General features: G+C 39.9%; 1 protein-coding gene across 10 annotated transcripts in view; it reads left to right on the forward strand.

The window, feature by feature from the left end:
- The window catches only part of NXPE3 (neurexophilin and PC-esterase domain family member 3), a 44,823-nt gene extending 36,910 nt beyond the window's left edge, over positions 1-7,913 (forward strand). For all 10 annotated transcript variants that reach the window (XM_044251280.1, XM_044251286.1, XM_044251283.1 and 7 more), the window contains 2 exons: positions 3,868-4,074; positions 6,339-7,913. In XM_044251280.1, coding sequence (XP_044107215.1) covers positions 3,868-4,074; positions 6,339-6,889 — 758 coding nt within the window. In that variant the 3' untranslated portion in view covers positions 6,890-7,913. The remainder of the gene's footprint in view (positions 1-3,867; positions 4,075-6,338) is intronic.
- Positions 7,914-19,819: the final 11,906 nt, after the last annotated feature.

Below are 19,819 nucleotides of genomic sequence, written 5' to 3' on the forward strand. Positions count from 1 at the left end.
TGAGAAACTTTGGCAAGTCACTCTGTGACATACTTTCTTCACCTTTAAAAGATATTTAGACTAGCTATTATTTGAAGTCCTTTTCAACATTCTTTAAGTTATGTAGGTATTTCTACCTATACCTATTTATAGCTTTCCTCTGTAAAATGCTTAGCTTTTGGAGGACTAAAGTATAAAGAAAAAAAATTAAATTCCCTGGATTTCCTAGGGGGACTCAAGGGTAAAGTCACACTCAAGCTACAGTAATGACTGTGTAGCCAGGACCTTCTCACAGTCCCAGCCCTTGACAGGGTATCCCTAGACAGCTCCACACACGCCGTCCTCATTTCTTGTCTCCTTGGCACCCTAGTGTTCCTGTGCCCACTGTGTTCCCTAATGCAAGGAATCGTTTGATTCTTTTTCTTCTCTGTCTTGTCTTGTTTTTCCTCTCATGAACTGTACATTCTCCTTTGACCTACCTTTTCCTTTTCTTTGTTTTGTAGGTAATACCATGCCGAAAAATTAAGGGACTTGTGCATAACATGTACTTACACACACCTCCCACCCTTAATTCACACTGTATCTCTCACCCAGTTCTTTCTAGATAGTTTAGGGAAATTTTTTTTTTTCCCTCTGCATTTTCTCTCTCATTTTGTCTCATTTGTGGCCCAAATAGCCCTCGTTTTAAAAGCCTAATGAATGACATGGGATGACACCCTTTGGAGGAAAATATAAGCTATAGTTTTTTTTTTTTTAAAGATTTTATTCATTTATTTGACAGACAGAGATCACAAGCAGGCAGGGGGCGGGGGGAAAGCAGGCTCCTCACCGAGCAGCGAGCCCGATGCGGGGCTCGATCCCAGGACCCTGGGATCATGACCCCAGCCGAAGGCAGAGGCTTTAACCCACTGAGCCACCCAGGTGCCCCTAAGCTATGGTTTTAAAAAGAAGCCAATACTGTTTAGAGAAGCAGGGACCTTACCTGCAAGTAATTGAAACTATTCCTTCTGATTTTGCATAAAGATCTTCTCTGTCTTTATAATGACCTCCAGAAAAACTTCTTCCTTCATTGTCAGTATTTAAGATAACTGCAAAGTTAAGTAATGTCATTTTTGTTTTAAAATTACTTAAAAAAAAGATTTTATTTATTTATTTGTCAGAGATTGAGAGAGAGAGAGCACTCAAGCAAGGGGAGCAGCAGGCATAGGGAGAAGCAGACTCCCTGCTGAGCAAGGAGCCTGATGTGGGTTCCATCCCAGGACCCTGGGACCATGACCTGAGCCGAAGGCAGATGCTTAACCAACTGAGCCACCCAGGCATACCAAAATTACTTTTATTCCACATGCATAGTACATTAGGGTTATATATTCAATTTTAGAGACTTTCATATTTTATGTGAAAATTTTGAGATCCAAGAAATGCTGACTTTGAAACAACTTAAGACTCCTTAAAGTCTTATTAAAATAGGAAAGGTGTTGGGATGCCTGGGTGGCTCAGTGGATTAAGCATCTGCCTTCAGCTCATGTTATGATCTCAGGGTCCTGGGAATCGAACCTCACATCAGGCTCCCTGCTCAGCAGAGTTTGCTTCTCCCTTTCTTTCTCCTTCTGCTTCTCTCCTCTGCTCTTGTTCTCTCTCAAATGAATAAATAAAATCTTTAAAAAAAAAAATGTGTTTGTCTCAACTGACCATAAGAGGGCAATGCAGGTTTATGTATTTTACTTTAAAAATATGCTCTGTTATCTAGTGCTGTATGTGTAAAGAATTAATGGCAGTTTCAGTAATTGATTTGCTTTGCTTGACCTAACTCTGGTAATAAATATTTGAATGGAAATGGTAATTGTTTCCTGTGTGATATATGCTTTTCTTTATAACATGTATTTGACATAGAATAGCCAATCTCCTAAATTAACCATGGTAAAAATGGTAACTTCAAAATCATTCTTAATTCCCAGTATAGTAATTGTTTTCATTGGGCCCCCGGTGTCTTCTCTAGAGCTCTCTGCCTTTGTAAGTTTGACGTACTCATGTAATGAGGAGCTTTAGGCAGGGTGTGGTAACAGAGTAAAGCCACACTTGGTGACATGGGGAGAAATTGTTTTTGAATAAACCAGATAAATACTTACCTGCCCTAGTTTTCCTTTGACAATCACATTCTCCAAGTAAAGTTTTTATTTTCCTCCCTCCCTCTTTCTCTCTCTCTCTTTCTTTCTTTCTTGTAAAGTTTAAAAAAAAAAAAATGCTGTTTACCTTTCTGCTTAGGCCCTGAACCTTCAAAGAATTAGCAGCTGCCTAAGTTAAAAGATGAAATTTGCACTATCAAATAGGGCATCTTCTTTGAAGAGAATAAAACCAAAATGATTTTGTGTAATATGAATAATATCAATATGATAAACTGAAAATAGTCACAAATACGGGACTCATAGTTAAATTGCTGAGTCGTATAAACATTTGGATTTCAAATTGTGGTTTAACAGGTAAGACTGCAGAATTACTGGATTATGATAAGGTTGGAGACTTGAGGTGTGTAAGGAAGTGATGTCAAGTAATTGGTGGTTTTTGAAGATTGTAGATTCAAATAAAGTGTTGGAAATGAATAAGTGTACAGCTTCAGGAAGAAAGCCAAACAGAAAATGGCTGCCATCTACAACCATCTTCTTTGGAGGGGTGATGTAGCACAGTGGTTAGAACGTGGGCTCTGGGGCTCACCAGCCTGGATCAGGTCTTGGCTTTGCCACTTATGAGCTCTGGGTCTAGGACAAGTCACTTAGCTGTTTTGAAAGGTAGGGGTAACAATAGCACCTACCTCTTAAAGGGTTATCACGAGCATCGAATGAGATAATATGTTTAATTGCAGAATAAACTCACAAGAAATATTCGCCATCCCAGTCTGTCTATTTTGAAGCATGTAAAGTGTGTTGTTTCTGCAGAAGCATTTTCCGAGGGATGTGTTAGGGCAGAAGGATGTTGACTCTCCCTCTGAAATGTGTGCTGGCACTTGTGTCATCACGTGTAGTGAGTACACACGGCTGCTCCATTTTATCTTATTTTACAAAGATGTTATTTATTTGTCAGAGATGGGGAGAGAGAGAGAGACAGAGAGCGCGCACGCGCGCACAAGCAGGGGGAGCAGCAGGCAGAGGGAGGAGCAGGCTTCCCACGGAGCAGGGAGTCTGATGTGGGACTTGATCCCAGGACCCCAGATCATGACCCGAGCTAAAGGCAGACAATAAAGCGACTGAGCCACCCAGGCACCCCTGCTGCTGCATGTTAAATACTGTTCGTTGTGCAAAAAAACCTTTTGAGCCTTCTGTGTTCTGGGGAATAATTCCTTAGAGTGTGTATATTTGGTTTGTTCTCTGTATTGAGTGGTGGTTTTCTGAATTTATATTTGATTATAGGACCCATAGGTTAAAACTTCCCTTTTAATAGGCTGAGCAAGAGACTGATCTAGCTATACAAATATAAAATATAAATTTAAGATGTGACTTACCTCATAGGCTTTTGTATGAGAAACTTAGTCTGGGATAATACTGGACAGTATTTATATCTACACATTTCCATGATATTTGCCTGCTTTTATTTTTGGCTTTGATAGAAACATGCATAATCAGAGAGGAATGCTCAAGGTCTCCTTTTCCCCTTCTGTCCACCAGTACCCTCACACACATTTCAGATCTACCTATTTTTGTGCGAAGGAGAACCTTTCGTAGAAAGGGGAAAGTCTGGGATTTCTCTGAGTTGTGATGACAGGAAATCGTACCCATATACAAGCAGGCTAACAAGTATAGAGGCATTATTTTGTTTCTTGGGGCATTTTCCAAGATTTGGAAAGAGTTTGTTGGAGGAGACTTTCAGAATATCTTATTTTTTCCTTTTTCTTTTCAGAAACTAACAATCTAGAAATATCACAAGGCTCAGGAACTTTTCCTTCTGGATATTATTACAAAGACCAGTGGAGGCCCAGAAAGTTTAAGATGCGCCAGTTTAATGACCCTGACAACATCACAGAATGCTTACAAAGAAAAGTGGTGTACTTATTTGGAGATTCAACAATCAGGCAATGGTTTGAATACCTTACTACGTTTGTTCCAGGTTGGTACTTAACATTTTATTTTACAACTCTTTTCCATATGCACAGAATCAGCTTGCTTCACTCCAGTGCCTGAGGAAGGGCACCAGCCAAGGAAGTAGTTATTTCTCTGTAGGACTAAAGAGGTATCCTAACCCTGAAGAGCTGTGTGATGGTTTCTGATCCATGGTGGAGTTGACGTATTGATGGAAGCACTGGGTCCTTGGTCAAGTTTCAGACCACTGATTAGCTGTGTGATCTTGGACATGTTATTGACTTAATGAAGGACGTCTCCATCCTTCATTTCTTCACACACGCAATGAGGCAGCGGGACGGTGTTACCTTACAGCAGACCTTTACTTTTGCTGTTCTGGGCTCTACAACAGAAGTGGACATTTCCAATTGTTTCTCTCCTAGTTGTTTGGTCAGACTCCAAGTTTGTAATAGATTTCACTGGAAGGAAGCAGACAAACTGACTATGGTCCATTTTAATGCATCCATTCAGCAAAACCTTCCCAGTGTCGTCCGTTGGGCATACCATTGGTATGATTCTGAGATGAGCGGGCTCCTACTGAGGGAGTCTTCTCAGTAGGAAGACTCAGTCCCAGCATTCTTAGCTTCCCGATTTCACTGCTGGGCTCTGGGGATGCTATCCAGACCCAGAATAAAATCCCACTCACTGGAGAGCCATCCTTTATTCAAGGGCCTTTTCCTCCTCGTGGAAGGTGTGTGGATGGGGTTAGGAGGGATGAGTCCCGGGTAACAGCACTGAAGCCCCCTGCTTACAATTTAGAGAGCTGACAAGTAATTCTGTGGGAACTGTTTTTGAGGGCTGTGTATGGCAGGGCTTTCCACAAAGCACAGTCCCCTAGTTTTTTTTAACATCAATGTAGTTTCAGACTTAATTTTTAGAAGGAAAGGAAGAAGTAGATATGATCCCCAAAGTAGAAAGTTAATTCCAGTTTTCGTTTTGCTTGTTTTTTTGAAATAGGCATAGCCGAGTTTAGTCAATAGAGCATGAATTAAGAATGAGAAAAAGAGATATAATTTGTATGGCATAATGCTAAACATGTTTTCATGCTGGCTAGGCAGATTCCTCCAAGAATCTGTAGTTGTTTGTTTCTTAAGTTCTGATGACGTAGCTCATTATTTTCTTTCATCAGAGTGATCACATTGAGTGTCTTGTTTTCCACCAAAACCTTTGCAGACAGATTTTCACCTGATAAAGCCTCGTGTCAGTGCTTGATCTTAATCAAAAGAAAAAATGGTAGCTTGAGTTCATTCAACTTAAGTGGGGCCAAATGCTAAGTAGTAATGAATCAGGTAGGAAAATCTAAAAGAGGAGCCTGAGACTGCAGGAGAGAAAAGTGACACCTTTAACCTGTAAGAAGAATGTACGCCAATTATAGCGTGATGTTACTTCTTCAGAATTGACTGTGTACCTTTTGAGATCAAGGACTGATGACTTACCCATCTGATCCTTGCTGGTTCATGGCACTGAGTAGATACTCAGAAGTGCTAATTGACTTGGGTTGCCAGAAGTTACTTAGTCTGTTCTCTGAAAGGCACTTGTAGGAGCATTTAAGTATATGGGGCTTCCCTTATGGGGCTTATATTAAGTGATGAATTGTATAAGACAGAGTTTTTTAGGGTTAACAAAAGAGAAATAATCACTGATTCCTGGGACCTTCAGAAGATCTCAGAGGAGATAAACTCTGAAACACCACTTAGATAATTGGGAGGAAGAAGGGAATTCTAACTTGTACAGCTGTCTTTGTTATTCTTGTGACAGAGATAGACATTCTCTAAGATATTATTATGATTTTCCATCCATAGGGTGAAATAGAAAGTCAAAAGAAACAGGGTTGCTCCTTTCTTTCATGTATTGCAAAAAGAGGTATTTGGTTACTATTATATGTTCTTAAAAGAGCAGAAGTTAGAGCCCTTGTGCTAGAAAAAACAGTATTTGTCCATTAGAAGAATAATGTGTAAATGCCAAGTTGATTTTTAAGATATTCAACAGTAGGTGCAAACAGGAAGATATCTTGGCCTAATGGTTAGAGGTAAAGAGGTTATTTTGCTTCTGAGGTGTACAGACAGAGGTATCACTGATAGTTTAAATATGTTAGACTAAAGGTCTATTGAGGCCAGTGAAATAATTATTCCCTTTACACTTGTACCTTTTCGTTATGCTTTCATTTAAGAAAAAGTTCTTTTAAGCTGCTAAGTATAGAATGAACATAATATATGTGCTTGGTTTTATGAATTTGAGTTTTCTTTGTTTCAGATTTAGTGGAGTTTAACTTGGGTAGTCCCAAGAATGTGGGTCCTTTCCTCGCGGTGGACCAGAAGCACAACATCCTGCTCAAATATCGCTGCCATGGTCCACCCATCCGTTTTACAACTGTCTTTAGCAATGAGCTCCATTATGTGGCCAATGAGCTGAATGGCATCGTGGGAGGGAAGAACACCGTGGTTGCCATAGCTATATGGTCTCATTTCAGCACCTTCCCCTTGGAAGTGTACATCCGGCGGCTCAGGAATATCCGTCGAGCTGTGGTCCAGCTCCTGGATCGAAGCCCTAAGACCGTTGTAGTCATTCGAACAGCCAATGCCCAAGAGCTGGGGCCTGAGGTGAGCCTTTTCAACAGTGACTGGTACAATTTTCAGCTGGACACCATCCTCCGGAAGATGTTCTCAGGGGTTGGAGTGTATCTCGTTGATGCCTGGGAGATGACCTTGGCTCATTATTTACCCCACAAGCTACATCCAGATGAAGTTATTGTGAAGAACCAACTGGACATGTTTTTGTCCTTTGTGTGCCCCGTGGAGACCTAGCCCGCCCTGGAGGGGACTGGAGGAATCACATTACCTGTGTTACAGGAAGTTTATGGCTGGCCCCATGGAGAGATAGCTGCTAGTGACATGTACAAAATTTCAAAAGGAACTGGACTTTATATGAGACTTCTAAGGAGCTTAGAAAATGCAGGTTGCATTTATATCTACCTACAGGATTTTTTTCCAATCTTTACATAGCCATTGGAGAATCATTATTAACAACATCTACGCACTGTATTTTTCTTGTAACCAAAGATGCTAATGAGTATATTTGAATTAGCCTCTCTTGAGAGGGGAGAGTGCTGTGCTAAAAACTGTGAGACCTATTCTGACCTAAATGGTTGGTAGTGAAGTGTTTGTAGCTTATCTGGTAAAGGAGAATGAGCTTATCTGTATGAACAGCACAGTTGATCCATCTTTGGTGGGATGAACTAATGAGGCTTCTGGTCAGTGCCTCCTGTAACACACTGAAGACTGCTGTGTCTTGGGAGTTTCTCTTGATGATCCACCTTTTCTGAGTTGCCTTTCAGGCTGGAATCCTTGCTCAGATTTTTCTAGTGAGAATATTTACAATAGTCTGCATTTATCTAGGAAAGAAGCAGAAGGAAAGTATGAAAACAGTACACAAAATCTGTGTGTCGAATTGATACTTGCACTGGGGGATTGTTACTTATTTCAGCTGAATTTTACATGATGAATACTTTAAAATAATCACTTTTGGAACTGGAAGGGGGAATCTATAAATGGAAATTTATTTTTGTGTTTTGAAGTTTGAGGGTTTTAAGAACTGCATTTTATGTAAAGATTGTTTATTATAAAGTTGTAGAAGTTACTTGCATCAATTTAAAGTGTTTCTTTTTTGGTTGTTATTTTGAATTGCATACCAACATTAGAAATTAAAATCTAATTAGAATCTAAAGTTCAATATTGAGATCTAGAACAGATTTTATTGATTTGAATGTAAGGTACACACATTCTCTCATGCTTGAAGTAAAAAGCTGCTATTCCTACTGCTATCTTAAAATAATTGAGTTATTGACTTTACTTGACTGTCTTTACCTTATTAATTTAGATGAGTTTAGGTTAACTTGGGGCCTTTTAGTAAGTATAAGTACTCTTTTCCGAGCCACAATAGGTTACAGTCTAGTTTTAGTTATCCCTAAAGGGACAGATGAAGAGACTGGGGAAGCTTTAAAGATGAAGACAGTTGCTTAAAGCATGAAAAAGAATACACTCTTAGGAGAGTGGGCCAAAGAATTTAGAGTTTTAACTTAGAACAGAGTGTAAGATCTTCCTTCTTAGCCTTGAGGACCACCTTCAGTTTATAAAATATATATATGGGGCAAGGAGATTTTAAATTATTTTATGAGTCTAAAGAGGACCAACAAGTAGTTAAAAATATTAAGAAAGCTTAATTTTAATGGTCTTTAAGCTTTAGAGTGTCTGAGAATCACCTGGAATATTTGATAAAAATACAGACTTAGGGCTCATGCTTCTGGCAATTGTGGAATCAACCTTTGTTTCAATTGTCCAGTGACTGAGGCAATAGTAGTATTCTACACTTTGATAAATACCAACTAAGGGAAGAAGGAAGATAGAACTAAGGAAATAATATAGCTTGTCTATTATTTCAAGAGCTTATTCCTTAACATTTAATTCTGATCATGATCTAGTAACCTAGGTGATATTAGGTATCTTTTATAGATGAGGAACTCAAGTTTGGATTTGAACCAAGGTATGTGAGAAGTACATAGCCCTTTTCAACTACAACTTGTTGGACTTTATAAAGAGAGATTCTCTTTTTCACAAAAGAACTTTTTGAGCATTTTCTCAAAGATTGCTGGAGGAGGCCGAGGCTTCATCTTCTTAGGAGAATTATGGTTTCCACTGTCTCTCCAGGGCTTTGGCATAATGCTTTTTTTTTTTTTTTTAAAGATTTTATTTATTTATTATTAGAGAGACAAAACAAGTGGGAGGAGGGGCAGTGGTAGAAGCAGACTCCCCACTGAGCAGGGAGCCCGATGTGGGACTTGATTCCAGGACCCTGGAATCGTCATCTGAGCTGAAGGCAGAAGCTCAACCAACTGGGCCACCCAGGTGCCCTGGAGGGATGCTTCTTGTTTGTGCAGGTGATTTCTTGTGAGATCTCATCCAGTTTCTGTTACTTTTTGATATAGTTATATAAGGCCCTAAAGATTTGATGACACAATTTCTTGAAGTATTCTAATTGACTTTGTCTCTTTACTAATTTACCTTCCTTCAAGAGGAAGGTAAATTTTCCTTTCCAGAGAGAGGTGTGTGAGCTGGGGGAGGAGCAGAGAGAGGGAGAGAAAATCTTAAGCAGGCTCCACGCCTAGCACAGAACCTGATGTGGGGCTTGATCTTACAACCCTGAGATCATGACCTGAGCCAAAATTAAGAAGACAGATGCTTATGGGTGCTTAGGTGGCTCATTTGGTTAAGTGTTTGACTCTTCCTGGGAGAGAGTCCTGCTTTGAGCCCACACTCAGTGGGGAGATTGCTTGAGATTCTCTGTCCTCTCCCTCTATGCCCCGCCCCAACCACCACTCAGGTTCAGTCTCTCTTTCTCAAAAACGAATAAATCTTAAAAAAAAAAAAAAAAAGATGATTTAACTGACCGAGCCACCTGGGTACGCCTCTAACTTGTCTTTATATTCTCTGAGGTGGGAGTTTTTAAAAAAATGCCTTAAAAAAAAAAAGATTTTATTTATTATTAAGAGAAAGTGCAAGTGAGGGGAGAGGGAGAGAGAGAATCTCAAGCAGATTCCATGCTGAGTGTGGACCCCAACTCAGGGCTTGATCTCACAACCATCAGATCATGACCTGAGCCAAAATCAAGAGTCCCATGCTTAACCAACTGAGCCACCCATATGTCCCTCCAAAAATGTGTTTAAGTGTGGAGTTTGGAATAATATTTTAATTTCTTCTGAAAAGTTTAATTTAGGCCAGTACCACATAGTTGTGAATATTAGCATTCCAGCCAAATAATATAATATGTTATATATATTTTCCATTATAAATATAAAGGGCATCGTTATTTGAGAACTGTAAAACCTAGACAAAAATCTCTAGATAGAATCCATAATTCTATCATCTGAATGTGATAGGCATAGCATTCTGGTATATTTTCTTCCAGGTTTTTTTTAAAACCACATAGCTAAAATCACAGGTAATATGTAATTTGTATCTTTTTTTAAAATTTAACATACAAATATTTTCTAGTTAGTCTTCATAACTGAATTATAAAAGTCTGCCCAACAGTTCAGCTAATGCTGTTACTATTTTAATGAAGTTGATCATTATGGTTGGACATTTAGGTTTATAATAAAATATTAAGCAGTGGTTTATATACAGTTTCATTAGGTTAAACCATGGACTTTTATTTTGGAATGACAGCATTAATTTCATTTAGTGGATCTCCTCATATTCTAGAGCTCAGATGATTGATTTGATGCTCCTTGTGAAAGGGATAATCCATAATAAGGCCCTTCTATGCACATTATATTTTCTAGAAGTTTTCTTACTAAGAGTAACCTTTCATTAGCAGTACAAAACAGACCTTTGGTGTTCCACTATGATCCATTTTACCATTATGAACAACCATCATTTTTTCAAACTTTTAAAAATTTTTTTTATTTATTTATGAAGGAGAGAGAGAGTGTGCATAAGCAGGGGGAATGGCAGTCAGTGGGAGAAACAGGCTCCCTGCTGAGCAAGGAGCCCAAAATAGGACTCCATCCCAGGACCCTGGGATCATGACCTGAGCCGGAGCAGCCACTTGACATTGATTGACATTTCCTGGCTTCAGGTATTATGTTTCAGATTGATACATTGGGGTGTAACAAGAATATTCGGTAAGCCTTTACATATTCATATTACATGCCAGAGATGAGTCTGTTTCTGGACCCTATTAAAGGAAAAAGCAATTACTGGGAGAAGCACCAGGAAATTACCAACCCCCCAAGGATGCTCAGCATTATCTGGGTATATTCAGTTTATTAGCATTAGCTAGTTACTTTTGTTAGAAATTCCACTTTAAGTGCATTCATTCTCTTGTGTTAATTATTTTCTTCAGGGTTTATGTATACAGTGTGGTCTCAGTGCCTTACCATGCCTGACTTCTCAGTTGCAATAACTAGATAGGATTTTGAAGGTGTTCTTTTTCTCTTTGAAAGTAAGACCGCAGTTCCCGAGAATTGGGAGCACCTAGGAATGGGGGGACGACTGGGAAGTGGTGGGAGATAAGAGGGTTGCTGAAGGCAGAACTTTATAGGATACAGAAGGCAGAAGGGCACAAAATGCACTTCACCAAGTACAGTCTAACCTATCTCTTGAAAGTGCATTTACATTTTAACCTATATTTTATTTTTTAAGATTTTATTTTGAGAGAGAGAGAGAAGGAGCAGGGGAGGGGGCAGAGGGAGAGGGAGAAGCAGACTCCCCACTCAGCCAGGAGCTAGATATCTCTCCATCCATCCCAGGACCCTAGCTAGGGTCATGACCTGAGCTGAAGGCAGAGGCTTAACTGACTGAGCCACCCAGTTGCCCCACATTTTAACTTTTTTAAAAAGTGTGAATTTAAGTATCATATTTTGATTTATTTTTTAAAATATTTTATTCATTTGAGAAAGAGCACAAGTGGAGAAAGGGACAGTGGGGGAGGGAGAGGGAAAAAGAATCTCTCAAGCCCACTCCACACTGAGCAGGGAGCCCCATACAGGGTTGGATCTCTCAACAACACTAAGGTCAGAACCTGAGCTGCTCAGAGGGCCCTCATACTCGCTTTAATAATATTCTCCATTAAATGAGAGGAAGTCAGAAAGAAGGATCTCCTGTTAAAGTTTTAAGGATTTTTTGGTCTTTAGCTGTAGATGTCCATTCCTATTGGCGATTCACACATGTCTGGTCTAATTATAAAGGTGCATTTTAACACTGCGGGGGGTGCGGGGGGGTGGCTGGGGAAGCAGTATAGGGATTACAGTTGTAATTGTCCCAGAAGGAAAAGGAGTCACAGTGAAACCAAATGTCATAGGCAAAATCCTTTAAATGTTACGCAATAGTTCATTCTCTGTTTAAATTCACCCCACTCTACCCTCTGCCCCTGCCCCAGTGAAAATAACGCGATCCTGTTAAAGAACCACTGCATTATTTATGTCTCAGATTATCCTTTGTCACTGAAGGCACATGACAGCGATACTACTTTTTGATTGCCACGGTTTGAAAAGCTGTGTTGTAGAAAGTATCAACATCCCCCCCCTTCCCGCGCCCCCCGCCGCCGCCCCTTAAGACCTACTGGAAAAAAGCTAAATAAGAAGAGGTGAATCAAATGAGGGAGCAACGCCAATGCACGGTGTGGATTCACTCAGATTTTAGAAAGTCATCCCTAGGAAAAATGTTTTGTTTTTGTATTTTCCTGTGATTCCTCTGCGGGATTCCAGTCCAGGTCTTGGGACCGGCCCTCGAGGGGAATGTCCGGGACTCGGTTTGGTACCTTTTTGGCTTGGGAATTTCCAGTATGCAGAAAAAAAGTCCACAAACCTAGTAGTCCTTGCCCCCTCCCCGCCTCCTCCGCCCCTCCTCCGTGCCCACGCAACCCCTTTCGAGCGGCCGTTTGAATGTATTCTGTATTTTAGAAAATAGGTCCTTAGCTTCCCCCGCCCCCATGCGCTCTAGAGTGCTGAACAGAAAGCGGACGCTATAAAGGGGGACGGGGAGAGGGGCTGGCCCCTTATTGCCACGAGGTCCGACGCCGAGTTTTAGAGAAAGAGGCTGCTTAACTGCTGCTGCTTATCATGTAACCTCAAAAGGAAACTGATCATCTCTCTCATGCTCTCACGTACTTGGGTTTATTATCGCTGATTACAGCTGGAAACAATTGATGTGCCTTTACGTATTTCTATGACTTGGCTCTTCAAACACTAAGGTATATTTTTATTATTTGATATTTAGTATGAAAAAGTATCTTAAATGCTAAGCTCCCCCCCCCATATTCAGATTCTTTCCTTTGAAATCACTTTCTGATCATATTTGGGGGCAAAATATTGGGGGGCAGTTTTTTGGGGGGAAATAATCTGGGATATTTCTCTAGCTTGGTAATAGCCGTGAGTCTCATCTGTTTGCCTTGAAGGGTCAGGAAGAACTAAAATGTTGATGGAGAAAGTGGAGAGGATGCCTGATGGAAATATCATAAATCTGATACAATAATTTATCTTTAGTCTGTGATGTAGAACTGTGATACCCCAAGGCAGAAATCTGCTGGGTTTGAGTGTGGATTTAGAGGTGTAGTTTCTCACTCATTTAATGCCCTCATTGATTCTTATGTTACCCCTGTAAAATTAAAGACAAGTATTACAAGATAATTTTATGAGTGAGGGAAACCCTGAAATTTGATGACTTGGCTGGACCCCCAGATTTATGACAATTTCTATAAGGTATTTGAAGGAATTCTTTGCGAATAAAAATACATTTCTAGGTAGGGTGCATTAGAGATTCTCTTCACAAGGATTAGTAGATTTGTAAACTGGCTGTCAAGGGGTGGGTGTGTCCTAAAGAGGGTGACATTTACTATATACATTTTAAGCACTTGGTGCTTATATATTCCACCAATTTAAATCTGCCATATAAAGAAATACATTACTGGGCAGGTGAAATATTTTTTGCCTTAGATAGTAGGTTGTTTAGACAGTAAAAGGAGAGAAACATTTGCAAGTCATATTCATTACCCTCAGTAATCTCTGATAGAGGAGCAGATCAATGAAACAGATCATCTAAACTTGAAGAGAATCCTGAAGTCTTTTCATCTGGCTTCAGGATGCAGTGTATGATCTCTATTTTGCTTACATTAAAGATACAGTTGGGCAGGGTACAGGGTGAAGAGCCCTGGGGCCACAGAAGTGTCAGTCTGGGATGAGTAACACAAGAAATCAGTGCGTAACGCCTGTAATGTTAAATGTTTGGTGGCATCCTTTCTAGCATGGAGCTGGTGACCATGGTCAGCATAATTTAGTTGCCCAGATGCAGACTTTTCCTTACTGAGGAAAGGATGCAAATCTTTCTCCTTTTACTTTAGCCTGGAAGAAGTCCTGCTCTCAGAAAATCAAAGAAATCCTCTCGGAAGTCAAAGAGCCGCTAATGAGGGAATGAAATCTTCCCTTTGGCTTATAGCTGACTGATCTGGTGGCTTCTTGATTTCTACCCCCCACCCCTCACAGGTTAACAGAAATATCAGGAGGCTGAACTTGGCCTGATGCTGAACGCCTGGGGGTGAGAAAGGCTGATAATTCTAACCCAGTGGGGTGTAGATGTTACCTTGACCTTGGCTGATGGGCCAAGGACTGATGGGATGTTTTCTAAAACTTCTAAGATTCTTGGATCTCTTAAATCAATTTTTGAGGTTGCCTCAAAGTTACTGTGAATTTTACTTATAGGCATTGTACTGTGATTTCTTGTGAACTAAGATATTTTGGTGGTTTAGCATGCTTTTAACCAATTTGAATTTCCACTATTTTCTGAGAGGAGAATGCACGAATACGTCTGAGAGGGGAATTCAGCTCTCTGCTGACTGGCAGTTTCAGAGTTATGTAATCTTTAACAGGTTCCCAGAGAGAATCAGGCCCCCTATGGTTTTGGTGAAGCCTCTCATTAAAGCTAGCATTATGTGGTTTCTGATTAAAGCACTTCCTGTTCCTTTAATTTTGGACTGTGAGGTAAAACACTTTCCTTCCAAATTTAGTAGATGAACGTATTTTACTGTTCCTTTGGGGGAGTTAGCAGTAGTGAATTAACATTTATTAAGCACTTCTTTTGGGAGTTGACCAGCAAGATCTCATTTAACCTTCATAGTAGCATCTGAGATAGGCATAATAAGGCTACTTTTATAGGTGATTGAACAAATGGTTCAACATTCCCTAGGTGGTAAGGGGCAGAAGTTGGAGTTGAATCTGAAGGGGTCGTCTCTGTAGCTAGTACCCTTGGCACCAGACCACTGGGGTATTAGCGGAGTACTATGAGGAGAGGTCGGCCACTTTCAAGGGCTCTGATTTCCCCAGGGTCCTTCCCTTTCTCTTGCTCACACCTGGCTACCCCCACTTCCTGTTCAGATTCAACTGATAAAGTTTTAATTGATTGCCACATAAGCTTTCATATTTTAAGAAGACCATAGGAACATCTTTCCTACCTACAAGAGTAAAGCTGTCTGGTGGAACTGATGAAAGTGGCTGGGCTAGTGGGTTCAAGGAGGCATCTTTGGACACAAAGCTTGGGATTATAAAGGAAGGGAATCCCACCCTTGATTACCCTTGCTCCTCACAGGACATTTCCTTCTGTGGTAGAAAGCCAAGGCTTGAAAGAGCACTGCTAGTCAAAACTGGTGAAGGGCCCGCTGCTACTGCTTCTGAAGAGGAACTGTGGGCCCCTCACCCATTCACCTGCTCTCTACCATCCCTGCTAATGCAGAGCCAGTTAAGTACCTGAATTACCTTATTTCAGAGGTAGCTCCCCAGGATAGAAATTTGCATGCTTTGTATCTGTTGATTCTTTAACAATTTCATACGATCTTTTTCTAGTTTGTATTTCCTATAGGCTCTATAGTATGAGTGGAATAATTCATCTACTTGGTTAAAAAATAGAATGCTCTGATGAGCTAAGGAAGAATTTTGAGAGCTGTCTTTTAAAGCAGTTCTTCTCAAACTCTAATATGCATGAGAATTATCTGGAGATCTTGTTGAACTACAGATTCTGTGTCAGTAGGTCTAAGGCAGAGCTTAACATTTTGCATATTTCATAAGTTCTCATGTGATAATAGGCTGGCCCAAGGTCCATATTTGGAGTCGCAAAATTTTAAGGCTCTTTAAATTCTAGTTAATAAGAGCAGTTATGGAGTTTTTCTTTAAAATCTGTATATGTCACTTCTACATGTATCATGTAGAAAAGTAAATTTTGCCATAGTTATGTTAAACAAGGGTAATGCTACATTATTTACATGATACCAAATATCTGAATTAAACTTTTCAAAATCTTGTCAGTCACCTGAATGTTTTATCTATACAATGACAACTTCCAGATGTTTGAAGACACTGAGAACGAATTTTTCACCTTTCATTAAGAAGTTTAGTACTGTGCAGAAACTTTTGATATTGGCATAAGACTTTTTGACACATTTTAATGTTGGTTAGTATGTGTGTGTCCCTAGTCCTGTGATTATTTCAGTCAAATTTGCTATTTGTCATGGGACCCATTTTTTAGAGTGGCTAATGCAGTAAATCATGCCTTCTTGAAAAAAGTGATATTATCCCCAAGAGGGCAAAATTGGTTCTTGGGAGAGGAAAATATCTTAAATATTATAGTAGTTTGTGGCCTTGTAAAGGACTCTAATAGTACATAAACAGATACAGAGTTTATCTGTGGTTTTAAACTTTCGTTGGGGACATTTAGGGAAGAAATATCTGAGAAGTCTCCTTATGCAGTGTGATAATGAAAACAAGGTTGGACACACAACTGTAAATGCTTATTCATTTGAGGTCAAAGAGATTTGTTTTTCTGGCTTTTTCTCTCTTTGTGTCTTTCTTTGTGTCTGCATCATTGCCCCAGTTTTTTAAAGTATCTGCTTCCAGAAAAGGGATGATTTCTGCTGTTTTTCCCCCCATATTTCTTTACTTCAGGAGTATTTTGTTCTATTATATCCTTAAGTGTTTTTAATATTCTAATTGAGATATTTAATATTTAATTGTGATAAAATATATGGGACATAAAATTTACCGTCTTAACTATTTTTCAGTGTAGAGTTTGGGGGTATTAAGTACATTAGCATTGTTGTACAACCATTACTACTGTTCATATTCAGAAATTTTTCATCTTCTCCAACTGAAAATCCACATCTACTGAACGATAACTCCCGGTTCCCCCCACCCCCCTCAGACCTTGGCAACCACCATTCTACTTTCTGTCTCTATGAAGCTGATGATTCTAAGTGCTTCATGTAGGTGGAGTCATACAGTATTTGTCCTTTTGTGACTGGTTTATTTTACTTAGCATAACGTCTTCAAAGCTTATCCATGTTATAGCATGTGTCAAAGATTCCTTCTTTTATAAGACTGAATAATATTGCGTTGTATGTATATACTCTATTTTGTTTGTCCATTCATCCCTCAGTGGCCAGTTGGCTTGCTTCTACCTTCTGGCTCTTGTGAACAGTGTTGCTGTGAACATGGGTAAATAAGAATCTGTTTGTGTTCCTGCTTCCAGTTCTTTTGGGTGACACCTAGAAGTGGAATTGCTAGATCATACAGTAATTCTGTGTTTAATATTTGGAGGACCTGCTATACTGTTTTCTATAGCCCCATGATGATTGCTTTACCTCATTCTGTGCAGCTTGCTGGAGTGCAGTGAGAAAATGTACCATGCATATATGTCAGAAAATGATAGGGAATTCAGAAAAAAAATAATCTGCAGAATGATTCAGTACTGCAACTATTAAAACAAATCAGCCTCACCCTTGCCTGTCTACATATTACAGTGTACACACATACAAACAAATGCATGGCTGGGAATAACTCCCATGAGAATCACTGAAGTAATGCACTTAGATTCCATATGGGTCAGATCCTTTTGAAAATGTGTGCCCCTTGCTATGGATTCCCACATTTAAAAGAAACCTAAAGAGGCTTGTGGGACGTTCAAGGATAGAACTGCCAAGGTGATCCACAGATGCGAAAGAAGATGAACTGAACCAAAAACACCTTAAGGATGGGAATTGTGTGACTTCAGATTTTTACTCTCCTCTTCCTCTTGTCCACCTCCTCCCTCCCTTTTGTGGTATAATCACATGGTCACTCCATGAGTTTTGGTTGAACACAGAATGGGGGGAAAATGGAAATCACCCAGAATGGAAAAAAAAAGTGAATTTTAAATTATTTTCTAATCTGTGAAAAACTATTTTGAAGACCATAAGAACCTTCCATTTCATACCTTTGCAAAGGGTAAAGGAGGTGGGTTTAATTAGGGAAGACAAGGGTTGGAGGAAACCATAAATGATCACTGGGCAAGACTGCTGAATTTACCCTTGGCCTCTCTAGTAACATGACAGATGGACTAGAACTATCTGATACGTCATGGACCTTCCCAGTCCCGCTACCCTTTGGCGAAGCTTCAGATCTTTTAAACAGGCAACAAAAACAGTTTAGTTTATCTGTGGCATTGAACACCATCCAGCATTAAGATAAGAAAGGGGTCCTTCAGCACAACACTAATGTCAAATCCAGGGATGGTGCCATATTTCAGCCAGACAAAGTGTTTGTAGCAAATAGAAAGAGAAATGTATGGTGATAATAACGTTGAAGGACATGCTCTCTCCATCTTATACCTCACTTATGTTTGTCAATTATCCAGATTTCATGGTTGTTCATTTTGGGAGGCCTCTTTTTTTTTTTATTTTTATTTATTATTTATTAAAAACAATTTTTTTTAAAATTTTCAGCACAATAGTATTCATTATTTTTGCACCACACCCAGTGCTCCATGCAATCCGTGCCCTCTCTAATACCCACCACCTGGTACCCCAGCCTCCCACCTCCCTGCCACTTCAAACCCCTCAGATTGTTTTTCAGAGTCCATAGTCTCTCATGGTTCACCTCCCCTTCCAATTTACCCAAATTCCCTTCTCCTCTCTAACGCCCCTTGTCCTCCATGCTATTTGTTATGCTCCACAAATAAGTGAAACCATATGATAATTGACTCTCTCTGCTTGACTTATTTCACTCAGCATAATCTCTTCCAGTCCCGTCCCTGTTGCTACAAAACTTGGATATTCATCCTTTCTGATGGAGGCATAATACTCCATAGTGTATATGGACCACATCTTCCTTATCCATTCGTCCGTTGAAGGGCATCTTGGTTCTTTCCACAGTTTGGCGACTGTGACCATTGCTGCTATAAACATTGGGGTACAGATGGCCCTTCTTTTCACGACACCTGTATCTTTGGGGTAAATACCCAGGAGTGCAATTGCAGGGTCATAGGGAAGTTCTATTTTTAATTTCTTGAGGAATCTCCACACTGTTCTCCAAAGAGGCTGCACCAACTTGCGTTCCCACCAACTGTGTAAGAGGGAGTCCTCTTTTAAAATACAAATAGCCTTTGGGAAAGATTTCTGTTTATGTCTCTGGGTGAATTAATTCTGAAATGACTTCTTGAAATTTTACTGGAAGAGAAGGGCATGGAGACTGCTCTGATCAGACTGAAGATACGGGGCGAGAGGCAGTGGTAGGAGCAGCACAGAGAGTAGAATGTGGAGGTTAAAATCGAACTCGATTCCTCCGTACTCTCCTTCACCTGGCTTCCATATTTCTGTTCATGGGGCTGCCACTCTATCAGTCTTTCAGGTGTTGGAGTTACTTCGGACTCTCTCCTATCTTTCTGTGTTCAGTCTGTTGCCAGTCCCATAGAGCACATATCTGAAATATTTCTCTTAACAATTCCCCACTTTCTATTCCCATAGATACCACTCTCCTTCCATCCTTTAGGACCAGTCACTATTGTGGACTGTCTGTCCTGATTACTTACACTCAGCTGCTGCTTTGTCCTTCCTAAAGTATGGCTTTAGGAAGCCTAAATACTTTCTAAAGTATGCTTTTTCCAGTTTAAAAGTCCTGAATGGGTCCCCATGATTTATGACATGAACTCCGACATTTTCAGTGGCATCAAGACTCTGTAGTCAAATCCAGATCTGACTCCATGATTCTTTTCTATATTCTCTTCAAGTTTGGCTTGTGGTCCAAAGAGGCCAGAATGCTTAACAAGCAAGTTTTTTTTTTGTTTTTTGTTTTTTTTTAAAGATTTTATTTATTAATTTGACAGGCAGAGATCACAAGTAGGCAGAGAGGCAGGCAGGGGGGTGGGGGAAGCAGGCTCCCA

This window comes from Neovison vison, chromosome 6, assembly GCF_020171115.1.
Source record: "Neovison vison isolate M4711 chromosome 6, ASM_NN_V1, whole genome shotgun sequence".
In the NCBI taxonomy this organism is placed as follows: Eukaryota; Metazoa; Chordata; class Mammalia; order Carnivora; family Mustelidae; genus Neogale; species Neogale vison.